A 14,291-nucleotide genomic window follows, 5' to 3' on the forward strand; every position below is an offset into this window, starting at 1 on the left:
CACAATCTATGTTTTTATATACCATATATTTCATCTTCCACCTTGAAAAGATACAATCCTGGGGCACCTGAGTGGCTCAGTCAGTTAACCTTTTGACTCTTTTTCGGCTCAGATCATGATCTTGAGGTTTGTGAGACAGAGCCCTATAGCACAAGGAGTCTACTTGGGATTTGCTCTCTCTGCACACCCCCCCCCCCCCGGCATGCACACTCTCTAAATAAATGAATAAACAAACAAACAAACAAACAATTCTTGCAGTTGCAGGTGGGGATTTTGGTCTGCTTTGGTCAACAGTACCCTAGCATCTAAAACACAATGAAACAACACAATAACATAACACATTTACAGTCTTATTTATCCCTATGAGTTAAAAGAAAAAAAAAAGTCTAGCTTAAGACGGACCTCCCATTCAAGAATGCTTATGCGATATAAGCTCATACACTGAATCACTCTGATGAAATTTTGCCGTGGGTTTCTTAGCACTTGATCTTGTAGAGATGAATCCAGCTGCTCTTCCTGGTACATGTGCCTGTCTCCTTATACAGCTCCTATAGGTTTATAAGAGGGTCTGGGTCTTTCCCCATTATATTTCTCATAGGATGTAAGGCAGGACAGTATGATGGAGCTATCAAGTCTTTAATGATCCTTCTTCAATGAATGAAAAATGCACAGACACACCACATATGCTACTTCTGGCAGCATGCTACAATAAAAAGAGGGTGAGCTTTAGGATCAGAGATTTAGGTTCAAAATGTAGCTCCGGTTCTCACAAGTCTATGTAACCTGCCAAAAACTTTCTTCCTTGGTTTTACAATAAAAACAATACCGCTTCCTCCAAAGAGTTATCCAGAAAAGAAACTCAAAGGATTAATCAGAAAATTCCTATATAATGTGTCATGGATATAGATACTCAGAAAGAAATGATGATTTTCAGCACCTTCTGAAAAATGTTTAAGAATTCTTCTTTTTTTTTTTTTTTATCTTAACTTCCTTTACCTTCCCCTATAACCCAGGGCAAATAAAACCTGATAAATAATTTTAGGTAAAAGCAAGAGGTCTCAAATATCAGTATTACTTTTTCTATTCCTAGAATGGTCTCTGACCAAACAAAAACAAAAGACCACACAAATTTAGAGACGTCAGAAGACACTGGTAAATGACTAGAGTGAAAGAGGACAGACAAGCCCCTCCTGATAAGCGAGCACTCGTTTCTTAAGTGAAAATAAGAGATGTTTCAGACCTTCATCTATTTTTACTTTCATTTTACCAAACGCTCCCCCCAATACAAACTCTCAATGAAGTTAGATAGGTTAATGGGAGAAATCCAAGAGTTGTCCTGTATTTCATAAGAAAACTTATTTTTTCCTGTATTATCATTTACCATTGTTAATACATACAAGTTAACACATGGGGAACATAGTAAAATAAATATCACAATAAACAGTATGTGAACCTCCCACTCAAGTACATCATCTTGATAAGAAAAATCCTACACCATTCTATTTCAAATCAGCGTGCCATGTGATAAGGTGCTATTTTGTTATACCAAGTGTCAGTTTAAATGTAAATCTGAGGGGTGTCTGGGTGGCTCAGTCAGGTAAGTGTCCGGACTCTTGATCCTGGCTCAGGTCATGATATCACGGTTCACGAGATCAAGGCCCTGCATCGGGCTCTGTGCTGACAGCGCAGAAGCTTCCTGGGATTCTCTCCCTCTGCCCCTTCCCTGCTTACGCTCTTTCTCCTCAAAAAAATGAATGAATGAATGAATAAATAAATAAATAAATAAATATTTATGTAAAATTGATATAGGTAAAGCTTGGTATAATTCCTTCTGGAAACATGCTTGTAATCCAAAACATTTGTGTATCAAAGCGAATTTCAAGAACCACTGGCTCATACAGAGAAAGACAGATACCATATGGTTTCACTCTTATGTGGATCCTGAGAAACTTAACAGAAACCCATGGGGGAGGGGAAGGGAAAAAAAAAGAGGTTAGAGTGGCAGAGAGCCAAAGCATAAGAGATTCTTAAAAACTGAGAACAAACTGAGGGTTGATGGGGGGTGGGAGGAAGGGGAGGGTGGGCGATGGGTATTGAGGAGGGCACCTTTTGGGATGAGCACTGGGTGTTGTATGGAAACCAATTTGACAATAAACTTCATATATTGGGGGGAAAAAAAAGAACCACTGGCTCAATTGTAATTGTGTGATGTTCGGTGTCACGTACTACTCATATTGCAAGATACCACTCATTTATCAAGTTACAATTTATTAGAAATGTTTGCTCATGTTGTGGAACACTCGCAGAATAAGCTACTTGCAATCCAAGGTTTTACTGTACTTTCTTTCCTCTATCTCCCCATTTGAAATGTGAATGAGGGGGCGCCTGGGTGGCTCAGTTGGTTGAGCGTGCGACTTCGGCTCAGGTCACGATCTCACGGTCTGTGAGTTCGAGCCCGCGTCGGGCTCTGGGCTGATGGCTCAGAGCCTGGAGCCTGCTTCCGATTCTGTGTCTCCCTCTCTCTCTGCCCCTCCCCCGTTCATGCTCTGTCTCTCTCTGTCCCCAAAATAAATAAACATTAAAAAAAAAAAAAAATGAAATGTGAATGAGAAGGAAAGGAGGTACACTGTTAACTTCACGTAATTTTGTTGAGCCAAGTCCACAGCAAGAACCATTTGTTATCTCCTAATTGATTTTATTAGTCACAGCCCAATATAAATCACATTAACTATCATAGGTCAGTGTTAAGTTATAGAATTCTATTTACAACACATCCCGAAACATTCATGTTACGCTGGTATTTTCTTTATGCCTTACTAAATGGTAAAAGGACTCAAATTCTGTTGCTGCAACTAGTTAAGTATCCACTGCAAATCAGAGAAGTTATCTGATAGGCTATTTCCAGACACTATGAATGAATTTTACTTTTCATGCCATTCAAAGAATCATCCCCTGTCACCTCCAGTGCTACCTGCAGCAGTCTGATCCAAGCTTTGCACACTGTGAAAAGCATACATTCACTACTGGGTCAGACTGAGGTTACTAGATTTTGTTTTTGTCCTCTTAAATCCTGCTAAACTAGAAATAGCTAAGTTTGCAATCTGTTTTTTAACCACTAATTCTCTAGGGTGTCACCTACCAAAATTTAAAAAACAGATTTACATGTAAAAACATGTCCCTCATTTTGCATAGTACAGAAACTTCTTTGAATCAAATTAAGAAGGCTGTGCCAATCCTTTTCAATTCCATGACCACAGGGAACCAAAAGACCCTACAAATGAACCCAAACCACAAAAAAGTCGAGGAAAGTGACACATTTCCCAGGCATTCAATAGGCTCAGGCTTCCCCTGCCTGAGCTGGGCACTGCCTGCTGGTGCAGAATCAATAAAAAGCAACAGAGATGTGGCTTGGCTTGCTGATTTGGGTATCTATCTAAGACAAAAATAAGTGAGCTTTCAAACTAAGAAATAGTGTACATACTCTGCTAAGAACAGGTCAATAATTTGCACTTAGAGTTAGAGAGGTTTTTGATAAATCTGGAAATCTATTCCCAGACATTATCTACAAAATGTGACAGCAAGACTGACACTTTTAAGAAAGCAGAGGGAACAACAGTGGAAGGACCTATGCAAACCCATGGAGACCATAAAATTTTAAGTTTGAAGAGACCTCACTGATGTCGACTCAAACCACCCAAAACAGAGCACCAGGAGGCAAATGTATCATCTGTGGAGTACTGCCCAGCAATTTTAATTTGTACTTCACATTACCTTTATCCTATAAGAATGTAAGAGACCAAAAAAAAAAAAAGTGACTGTAGCTGAAGTCTAAGTGTATAAATTGTATGTGACTGAGACAGAGATGGAATCAGGCAAGGTTGACAGCAATAAACGTTTAGCTTGAGTTATTCATCAGAAATTGTTTCAGAATGGGGGTGCCTGGGTAGCTCAGTTGGTTAAGCATCCAACTCTAGATTTCAGCTCAAGTCATGATCTTACGGTGAGTGAGAGAGACCAAGCCCCATGTCAGGCTCTAAGCTGACAGCATGGAGCCTTCTTGGGATCCTCCCTCTCTCTCTGCCCCTCCCTTGCTCATGCTCTTTCTCTCAAAATAAATAAATAAACCTTAAAACAAAAAAAGAAACTGTTTTGTAATGAATGAAAAGAAAAATATTAATGCACAATGTAAGAAATGTTGGGAATTGGGTGCCTGGGTGGCTCAGTTGGTTAAGAAACATTGGGAATCAACTACTGATAATTCTATACAAAATATCTTACTTGGTGTGAAAATTAGCCTCTTTTAACCTACAGGAACACTGCCATTTGAGAAGCCAGGTACTGCTAAGAAGTACTTTACTAAAATTTTACTGCTCTCATGATAAATTAAATAAAAATAGATGAGTAAAGTCCTTAATAGCAAAAATGTCATCTGTCCAATATCAAAGACTGGCATAGCTACAGCAATATGTTATAGAGAGTACTTAATCATCATTTTCACATCACAGATGAGAGAACAGAGCTAATGAAGGTAAATAGCTTTTGAAAGTCCTATGCCTCTACAGGGCAGAACCAAAGGTACAATCAAAGTCTGCAAAATCCTAAAATCCAACAGACAATATGCTGTCTATAAGAGACCTATCGTAGGTCCAAAGACACAAATAGACTGAAAAGTAAATTAATGGAAAAAGATATTTCATACAAACACAGTAACCCAAACAGAGGTGGAATGGTATGTTAGTATCCGCTAAAAGAGACTTTTAGGCAAAAAAGATTACAAGAGAAAAAGGGGTTATATAATGATAAAAGGGCCGATCCACCAAAAAGATAGAACAATGATAATATATGGAACTAACAACAGAGCCTTAAAATATATGAAGCAAAACCAGACAGAACTGAAGAAACATAGATAGTTCAATAATTGTTGGAAATTTCAAGACATCATTTTCAATAAAGTAAAGACCAACCAGAAAAATGATAGACAACTTGAACAACACTATAAACCAGCCACACCAAACAGACACAGAAAATGCCATTCAACAAGAACATAATGCAAAAGGAATATTTTCCAGGACAATGTATTAGGCAACAAAAGTCTCAGTGAATTTTAGAAGATAGAAACCACACAAATTATCTTCTCTGAATACGATGGAATAAAATTAGAAATCAGTAACAGAAGGAAATCTAAAAACTTCACTAATTGGTATATATTAAACCATTCATTCTTAAAACAACCCACAAGTCAAAGAAGAAACCAAAGGGAAGTTATAAAACACTTTGAGAAAAATGAACACGAAAATGAAATATGTCTAAATTTATGGATTGCAGTAAAAAGGAGTGCTGAGAGGGATATTAATATGGAAGTCAACATTAATAAATTTCTCAAATCAATATCTCATCCTCCAACGTAAGGAAGTATTAGAAGAGCAAACTTCAGCAAAAAGAAGAAGGAAGAATGAAGATTACAGTGGAGATAAATGAGAATAGAAAAACAATAGAAAGAATCACTGAAATCAAAAGTTGGTTCTTTGAAAGATAAAATTGACAAGTCTTTAGATTGATGAAGGAAAAACAAAAACAAAAACCAAGAGTGGACCAAAGTACTAAAATCAGGAATGAAAATATGGATATTACTACCAAACTTACAAAAATAAAAAGGAATGTAAAAAGACACTGTGAAAAAAAAAAGCTTTACTGCCATATAATTCATATACCATATGACCAACCCATTAAAAGAGTACAATTCAACGAATTTTAGTATATTCCCACATACGTGCAACCATTACCACAGTAAATTTTAAAATCTTTCTATCACCTCAAACAGAAACCGTATACCTTTTAGCTATCATCCTCCTTTGCGCCTCTTCCTCCTAGTCCTAAGCAACCATTAATGTACTTTCTGTCTCTACAAATCTGCCTGTTTATATTTCATATAATTAGAATTAAATAATATATTTTCTCCTCTCACTGTTTTTTTTTTTTTCAATATTTATTTACTTTTGAGAGACAGAGAGAGACAGAGCATGAGCAGGGGAGGGGCAGAGAGAGAGAGGGAGACACAGAATCCAAAGCAGGCTCCAGTCCCCAAGCCGTCAGCACAGAGCCTGATGTGGGGCTCGAACTCATGAACAGTGAGATTATGACCTGAGCAGAAGTCGGACACTCAACGGACTAAGCCACCCAGGCACCCTTCCTCTGTTTTTCTTTCTACATACCATGTTTTCAAGGATGATCCGTGATGTCACATATGTCAATACTCCATTCCATTTTATGGCTGAATAATATTCCATTTTTTTTTTTCAACGTTTATTTATTTTTGGGACAGAGAGAGACAGAGCATGAACAGGGGAGGGGCAGAGAGAGAGGGAGACACAGAATCGGAAACAGGCTCCAGGCTCCGAGCCATCAGCCCAGAGCCTGACGCGGGGCTCGAACTCACGGACCGCGAGATCGTGACCTGGCTGAAGTCGGACGCTTAACCGACTGCGCCACCCAGGCGCCCCCCAATATTCCATTTTAATACCACATTTTGTTTACCCATTCATCAGCTGATGGACATTTGCATTGTTTTCACTTTTGGTTGTTATGATCTGTGTTTGTGTGTCTGTGTCTGTGTGTGTGTGTGTGTGGCCAATAAGTGAGACAATGTATATGAAATGGACAAATTTCTAGAAAGGCACAAACTATAAAAACTGACTCAAAAAAAAAATAGAAAACCTAAACAGACTTGCAACAAGTACATAGATTGGAATCAGTTCTTAGAAAACAAAACCAAACAAAATAACAACAAAAATAACCCATGGGACGCCTGGCTCAGTCAGTTAAGCATCCAACTTCAGCTCAGGTCATGATCTCATGGGTCATGAGTTTGAGCCCCTCACTGTGTGAGCTGGAGCCCTGCTCTGGGCTCCACACACTCTCCCACTTCTCTCTGCACCTCGTGGGAGTCTCTCTCTCTCTCTCTCATGAATGAATGAATAAATAAATAAATAGAAATGTGAATACAGTTTAAAAAAAAAATCAGGACTTGATGGTTTCCCATGTGAATCCAGAAAACACTTAAAGAAAAATGAACATCCATAATTCTCCTATTCTTCAAAAAAAATAAAATAAAGAACAATTCCTGACTCATTCTTGGAAGCCAGTATTACCTTGACATCAAACCAGATAAAAATACCACAAAAAATGAAAAGCAATAAACAAATGTCCCTTATGAATATAGGTGCAAAAATCCTCAACAAAATACTAGAAGCAAACTAAATCCAATGGAATATTATAATTCCCATAATCAAGTGGGATTTATCCCAGAAACCCAAAAGTGGCTCAACAGGCAGGAATCAATTAATACAACATATATAAAGAATAAGGTAAAAATACCACATGGCCATCTCAACTGATACAGAAAAAGCAATTGGCAAATTCCAACACATTTTCTGGATAAAAACATTCAACAAATTACAGAGAGAATTTTCCAAATTTGATAAAAGGAATCTAGGAAAATCCAACAACTAACACCATACTTAATAACAAAATGCATTCCTCCCAAGATCAGGAAAATAATCTCATTTACAATAGCATTCAAAAGAATAAAATACACAGGAATAAATTTAACTAAAGGAAATATAAAACATGTGTCAAGAACATACAACTAGGGGCGCCTGGGTGGCGCAGTCGGTTAAGCGTCCGACTTCAGCCAGGTCACGATCTCGCGGTCCGGGAGTTCGAGCCCCGCGTCAGGCTCTGGGCTGATGGCTCAGAGCCTGGAGCCTGTTTCAGATTCTGTGTCTCCCTCTCTCTCTGCCCCTCCCCCGTTCATGCTCTGTCTCTCTCTGTTCCAAAAATAAATAAACGTTGAAAAAAAAAATTAAAAAAAAAAAAAAAGAACATACAACTAAAAACTTCAAAACAATGCTTAAAGAAGACCTAATTAAAGGGAAAGGCATCCTGTATTCATTGAGACTTCATACTGTTAAGATGGCAACACTCCACAAATTCAATGCAAATGAAAACCACAAGATACCACTTCACATCCACTTGTGGTTTATTTTTTAAAAGGGTGGGGGAGGGGGAACCAAGTGTTGGTGAGGATGTGGAGAAGTTGGAACATTCATACATTGCTGATGAAAACCTAAAATTGTACAACCACTATGGAAAACAGTTGAGTTGTTTCTCAAAAAGCTAAACATAGAACTACCAATTCCATTCCTACCAAAAATCGAACAAACTATGTTCACAAAACAGTAGTCAACGTTCATAGCAGCATTATTCAAAATAGTGAAAACGTGACAACAGTACAAATACACATGAACTCATAAATGGATAAGTAAAATGGAATATCCACTGAAAGAATATTATTCAGCACAGAAAGGAATGAAGTACTGATTTTACACTACAACATGGATGAACTTGAAAACCTTATGCTAAGTGAAGTCAGACTCAAAAGCCCACATAATGTATGCTTCCATTTACAGGAAACATACAGAATAGGCAGATCCATAGAGACAGAAAGCAAATTAGTGGTTCCCAGGGCTCATGAGAGAAACAAATGGGAAATGACTGCTTAATTGGTATGGGATTGTCTTTTGAAGTGATCAAAGTGTTCTGGAATTAGATACTGGTGACAGATATACACCACTGTGAACGTACTAGAAGCCACTGGATTCTATACTTTTAAAGGATTAAAATGGAGGATTTTATGTTATGTGAATTTTACCTCAATTAAAAAGTAATGAAAAACAACAATGAACTTAAACCTACCCAGCAACTTATAAATTGAAATAATCACAGAAGTCCTTTCAGTATTCTTATGTCTATGTGCTCAAAAACTAGATCTAAAAACAGTTATCATGAGGGGAGCCTGGGTGGCTCAGTTGGTTAAGTGTCTGACTTTGGCCCAGGTCATGACCTCACAGTTCTGAGCTTGAACCCCATGTCAGGCTTTGCGCCGACAGCTCAGAGCCTGGAGCCCGTTTCAGATTCTGTGTGTCTCTCCCTCTCTCTGCCCCTCCCTGGCTCATGCTCTCTCTCCTTCAAAAAAAAATAAACAATAAACAAACAAATAAATAAAAATAAAAACAGGTATCACGAGGTGCCTGGCTGGCTGAGTCAGTTGGTGAAGTATGTGACTCTTGATCTCAGGGTTGTGAGTTTGAGCCCCATGCTGGGTATAAAGATTATTTAAACAAACCAAGCAGCCAACAAACAAATAAATAAATCTTAAAAACTGGCATCAAATACTTCACAGCTGTGATGTTATTAACAGTTCTGAAACAGCCTTTAAATTCTATCTACCATAACAGAAAATGATAAGAGAAAAAAATCAAATGTTAATCTTAAGGACAAATTGATACTGATCATTGTTTTTGCTTTTAAGCACAAACAAACCCAATTATTTTAGCAAGCTGAGAGGAAAATACAGCATCTACTACCCTTGCCCGTGGGGACAGCTGTGACTCACCAAGCTTCTCTGGCTCATCAGGCCCCGTGCCTGCAATGCAACTGCTCTCCAGGCCATACGTGGGGTCCACTTTCCCAGAGGCTCGAGCTGCTTCTTGTACTTTCTTGACGTGAGCTTCAACCAATTCCAGTGGTACCTCCTCTCGGACCCGAGAAAACTCCTCTGTACAAGAATCAAAATGCAAGTGTGACCTAGTATGCAAATATTTGCTTTAACATAGACCACTATGGACTCTGACACATTAGTGTCTTACAAGCACTGACCTTTCTGGGTGCTCAGGCTTATCTATTCCAGCAAAACAAGAATGCCAAATGAGGTAATCACGTACACTGATGAAATTCTAAGATTGTACATTTTAACTTATGTGTTGCAGTATCCTGCTGTGTAAGTAACAAAGATCTCTAAATTTCCATCTGTAACAATCAAAATTTCTGCCCAAACTTAACCTAACTCTGCAAGCTAGATTGATAGTAAAGAAAATAGCAAGGATTAAACAACCAGAAAGCTGAAAAAGAGTTTATAGTGTGACAAAGTTCTAACTGTAATAAAATCCAACAACGTTAAATGGTTCCTTTTGCTGGTTATGTCAAAGTCCAAATGAATCATAAAATATACGACAAAAAACTGTTTTGCCCCTCCAATTCTTAATAAATGCTCTTAATTTTAAAACTATGAATTTTAAGTGCTTTAGTTAAAAATGTTGTAATACTCTTTAATATGGTAGCTTAAAGAGGTAATGTCTGACTTTGTGCTAACTGAAATAAACATAGCAGCTGATAACCTGCCAGTCAGAGACAACACATATATAAAGGCAAGTACTAGGCTATTATCTGAAACTACTGTGCTGACAACACGGTTCAGGAAAGTCCATACCCAAAGCTGCTTTTGCTGCAGCAGATGCCACACGAGGGTCCACCACGGATGCCAAAAAAGCAACAGTGCTCATGACTGGGTTTCCTGACTGACTGAAAGGGACAGGCTGGTAAGCCAGGGGCCCCAGGGAGGCATCCGAATTCTCAAGGTACGGGTCCTCAATAGGAAGCCTCAGAAAGTGGAGGATGCATTCATCCTGAGTACGACTTCCGACATGCTCTGACACTTTGTTCCAATCATCCTTGTACATCTCCAGGGCCTACAACAGAAAAATCCAGTTGCTTTAGTATCAGGTAACAAGGAACTAATACGTAACAATATCAAAAGCCTATGACTGTTCTTAAAAACAGTTCGGGGTTTAAAAAAATAATAATGAAAATGATTATACTTTACGTAAGAAAATAGGTAGATTTGATTGCTTTTCTAATTACATTAAATCTCAGGCAAGAAAAATAAACACATATATAGAAGTCAGAAAAAGTGTCTTTAACGAATACACACATGACTGTTTACATAGAAAATCCTAGTAAGTCTACAGAAAAATACTAAAACTATAAAGTTTAGCAAGGTCAGAGGATAGACAGGTAACAAAAACTCAATTATATTTCTCTATGTATAAGCAATGAAAAGTTTTCAATAGGAAAAAAGTCTTTAAGATAGCACAAAACCGAAATAACTAGGAACAAATGTAATAAAGAATATGTAAGAACAACATGCTTGAAAAAAATAAAACATGCTGAGAGAAATTAAAGACCTAAATAAATGAAGAGATATACTGTATTCATCCATTAGAAGACCCAATATTATTAAGATGTCAACTCTCTCCAAACAGAATAGCAGGTTCAACACAATCCCATTCAAACTCCAAGCCTTTATTGTTAGAAATTAAGAAACTGAGGCTAAAATTTATGAAGTATATAAATTTCCAATTTAAAAATTTATTCTTCAGAGAAAAATGCTGAAAAACCCTCAAAAAGAGTAAAAGCAGTTTCTAAGGGGGAGAGGGACAGAAGGTTGTAAAGAGAATCAGAAATACATGGTACGAAGAAAGTCGAGGAATTAACTGGGTAAGAACCTATTCAGTAGCTAACCAAAGCTGCTGTTCTCACAGGATTCACAACCAGGGGCAATTCTGCCTCCTTGGGGACATTTGGCAATGTATGCATACATTTTGGGTTGACACAACTGAGGAGGTGCTACTGGCATCTAGTGGGTAGAAACCATGGATGATGTTAAACATTCTCTTTAATGCACGTAAGAAGAGCCACCACAACAAAAAGCTATCTGGCCCAAATGTTCATTGTGGGAAGCTGAAAAATCCTGTTCTAGAGCTTGATTTGCTTAGCTACACTGTGAGCTGAGCTTGTGATGACGATGGTTCTCTCCATGTTTACGTAAGTGAACTCCTAACCCAGGGCTCCAACTGCCGACCCAGGCTTGCCTTCTTTGCTGCAGTAGTAGAAGACTCCTCAAAACCCACACCAGAGAATGATCTTATTTCTTAAATCCCTTGAAAAATCAAGGCTAATTCTGGGTTTCCTCTGGATAGCCAGTGGCCTCAGGTAGTTCTAGAAGGAATTAGAAAAAAGACCTAGAATGTAACAAAAAATAAAAATCAATTTCTCTCACTAAGGTCGTTGGGGCCAGAAATGTGTAACTTTAGGGACCACCTTATGTATCTGATTATGGGGAGATTTTCTTAGGATACTCTATCACAGACTTTTCAAAGAAATTTACTTAAAAAAAATTTCTTTATTTTTTTCCTCATGAAGAAAGTTCAGGCAGTTTTTTCCAGAATAAAACTAAGGAACCCTTTGACATGCAAAAATCAACAAAGAGCATTCCAAAAAGCATAAGGCTGAGAAACGAGTGAAGTTCCGAGCTTGGGCACTAATGGCAGCATTACATAACAGGGAATCAAAGACATGTTTTCAAACAGAACATGGTGACAGACTAGCTGGGAAGGAGGAGGAAGGCTGATATATTAGCAGACATTTTACAGGAGTATAAAACACCTTCATTCTTCCTGCTATGAGCTGGCTCCTTACCTACATTCTCAGAATCACCCATCTTTCTCTATCCTTAAATTCATCTTTCTTCCTATTGCCAGAGTGAACTACGTTTCACACATGACACTGTCTCTCTCCTGCCTAAAATTATTTCCTTGCTCGTTATTATCTTACTGAATGAAGTCCACATAGGATCGGGACTCTGCCTACTTCTTCCACTCTACTTACTACTCTTTCATGTTCTAGGAATATCCAGAAATAGTCTTCCTAGTCATTGTGCCTGTGGACACTTTGCTCTGTACCCAAAATATCATATACTGGAGCCAACAATACAGCTGTCCCATTCCCAGGAAGCCATGCACTGAGTCTCATCCACCCAGCCTGACACACAGCCATCTCTATGTACTTGTCTTGGGCTCTGGGTACGGCTCCAATCGTGAAGCTGAGGACACTGCACTCATTTTTTTGTTTTAACCTGTTTCCGTTGAAGCCCTTACCTGCAAAGACTATGGCCTAGCCATCTCAGTCTACAGAGTCTGCCGCGGTGCCTTAAACACAGTAACCAATAAAATTTGCTGAACGTGACCACAGGGAACTGGACTAGACCAGAAAGGAATTTGTGTTTCCCATGGCTTCAAATGTAAAAAAACAAAACAAAAAAACCCCACACAAAACCTGTAAAAAAGGGCTCTTCCTCAAGACAATATTTTTTTTTAATTGGAAGACATACTCATCTAAAATGTAATTCAAAATTACACAGAAAAAACAACTCCTTGGGTAGCATATCAAGGAAAGGTGTATCAGGGACATGCACACTACGAGCAAATCTTTGATGCTGTTTACGGAGTATCTTCCAATGCTACTGCTTCTGTAATCTAGCCAGTACAAAAAACGTGGGGAACTCTTTCAGTGATAAACGTTAATAACCTTAATGGATTTTATCTGCAGGTACAAGATTTCATGTCCACTAATCATCTAAGGGAAAATAAACACAAGGCATGAGAAAACAAAGCAGGCAGGAGAAAGACTGAAGTTAACAAGGGAGGAACCAATAAGCTCCCAGACTCAGGTCTTGTCAATTTCAAGCCCAGGGACAATTATAATGACCAGGAAGACAAGTGTTACAAGCTGAGGACTTAATATTGTAAAAGCCTCTTTAAAAAACCCCCTTAATCACTATGAAATAGAATGCTGACATTTCTTCTTCCATTCTGGCACCCTGAATCTGTCAATGCAATGTCAAACTGCTCAGAAGACTGAGTTATCAGCCTTTTGTGACTTAAACTGGTGACACATTTTCAGGTGAAACCCCTGGAATTCCTCACACATCTTACAAATGAAATCTACTCAAATAAGTCTCCATCATCTTGATCTTACGCAATGTATTTTTTCAAAAAGCTAACAGAAAGCCTTATATAGCCTTCATGTCTACCAATTCATTCAAGGTCTTTTCAAATTCCATTTATTCATCCAGTGTGTAGATTCTATTTTGGTTATTTGCAAAGCTGAAACTATGCCTCCAATATATGTAATAAAACATTGTACTAAACAAAATCACACATAATAATCTGCAGCATTCCACAGAAGAACTGTGTGTGTTTTGATGAGAGACCATATCAAATAAGGTGTTTTTAAAATAAAAGCAGGTGATCTCAGAAATAATCTAAAATAGTTGGGGTGCTGCCTGTGTGATATACTTGTCTAATAAAATGATATGATTGGGGGGGAAAACAATAAACCTTAATGCATCTTCCAGATTTATCTATTTATTAGGAAAAAATTGACTGGTTTTGGTCATTTGGTTATAAATCCTTTAAAAAATTTTCATCTCGGGGCACCTGGGTGGCTCAGTCAGTTAAGTGTCTGATTTCGGCTCAGGTCATGATCTCACGGTTTGTGAGTTCGAGCCCCGCGTCGGGCTCTGTGCTGACAGCTCAGAGCCTGGAGCCTGCTTC

General features: G+C 38.2%; 1 protein-coding gene across 1 annotated transcript in view; it reads right to left on the reverse strand.

Annotated features, from left to right (window-relative positions):
* Positions 1-14,291, reverse strand: part of SMARCC1 (SWI/SNF related BAF chromatin remodeling complex subunit C1) — a 177,750-nt gene that overhangs the window by 67,635 nt on the left and 95,824 nt on the right. Inside the window, exons 21-22 of the mRNA XM_040445559.1 lie at positions 10,328-10,586; positions 9,455-9,616 (exon numbers count right to left, since the gene is read on the reverse strand). Coding sequence (XP_040301493.1) covers positions 9,455-9,616; positions 10,328-10,586 — 421 coding nt within the window. The remainder of the gene's footprint in view (positions 1-9,454; positions 9,617-10,327; positions 10,587-14,291) is intronic.

Source organism: Herpailurus yagouaroundi, unplaced genomic scaffold (genome assembly GCF_014898765.1).
Source record: "Herpailurus yagouaroundi ecotype Mexico unplaced genomic scaffold, PumYag 193, whole genome shotgun sequence".
NCBI lineage: Eukaryota > Metazoa > Chordata > Mammalia > Carnivora > Felidae > Herpailurus > Herpailurus yagouaroundi.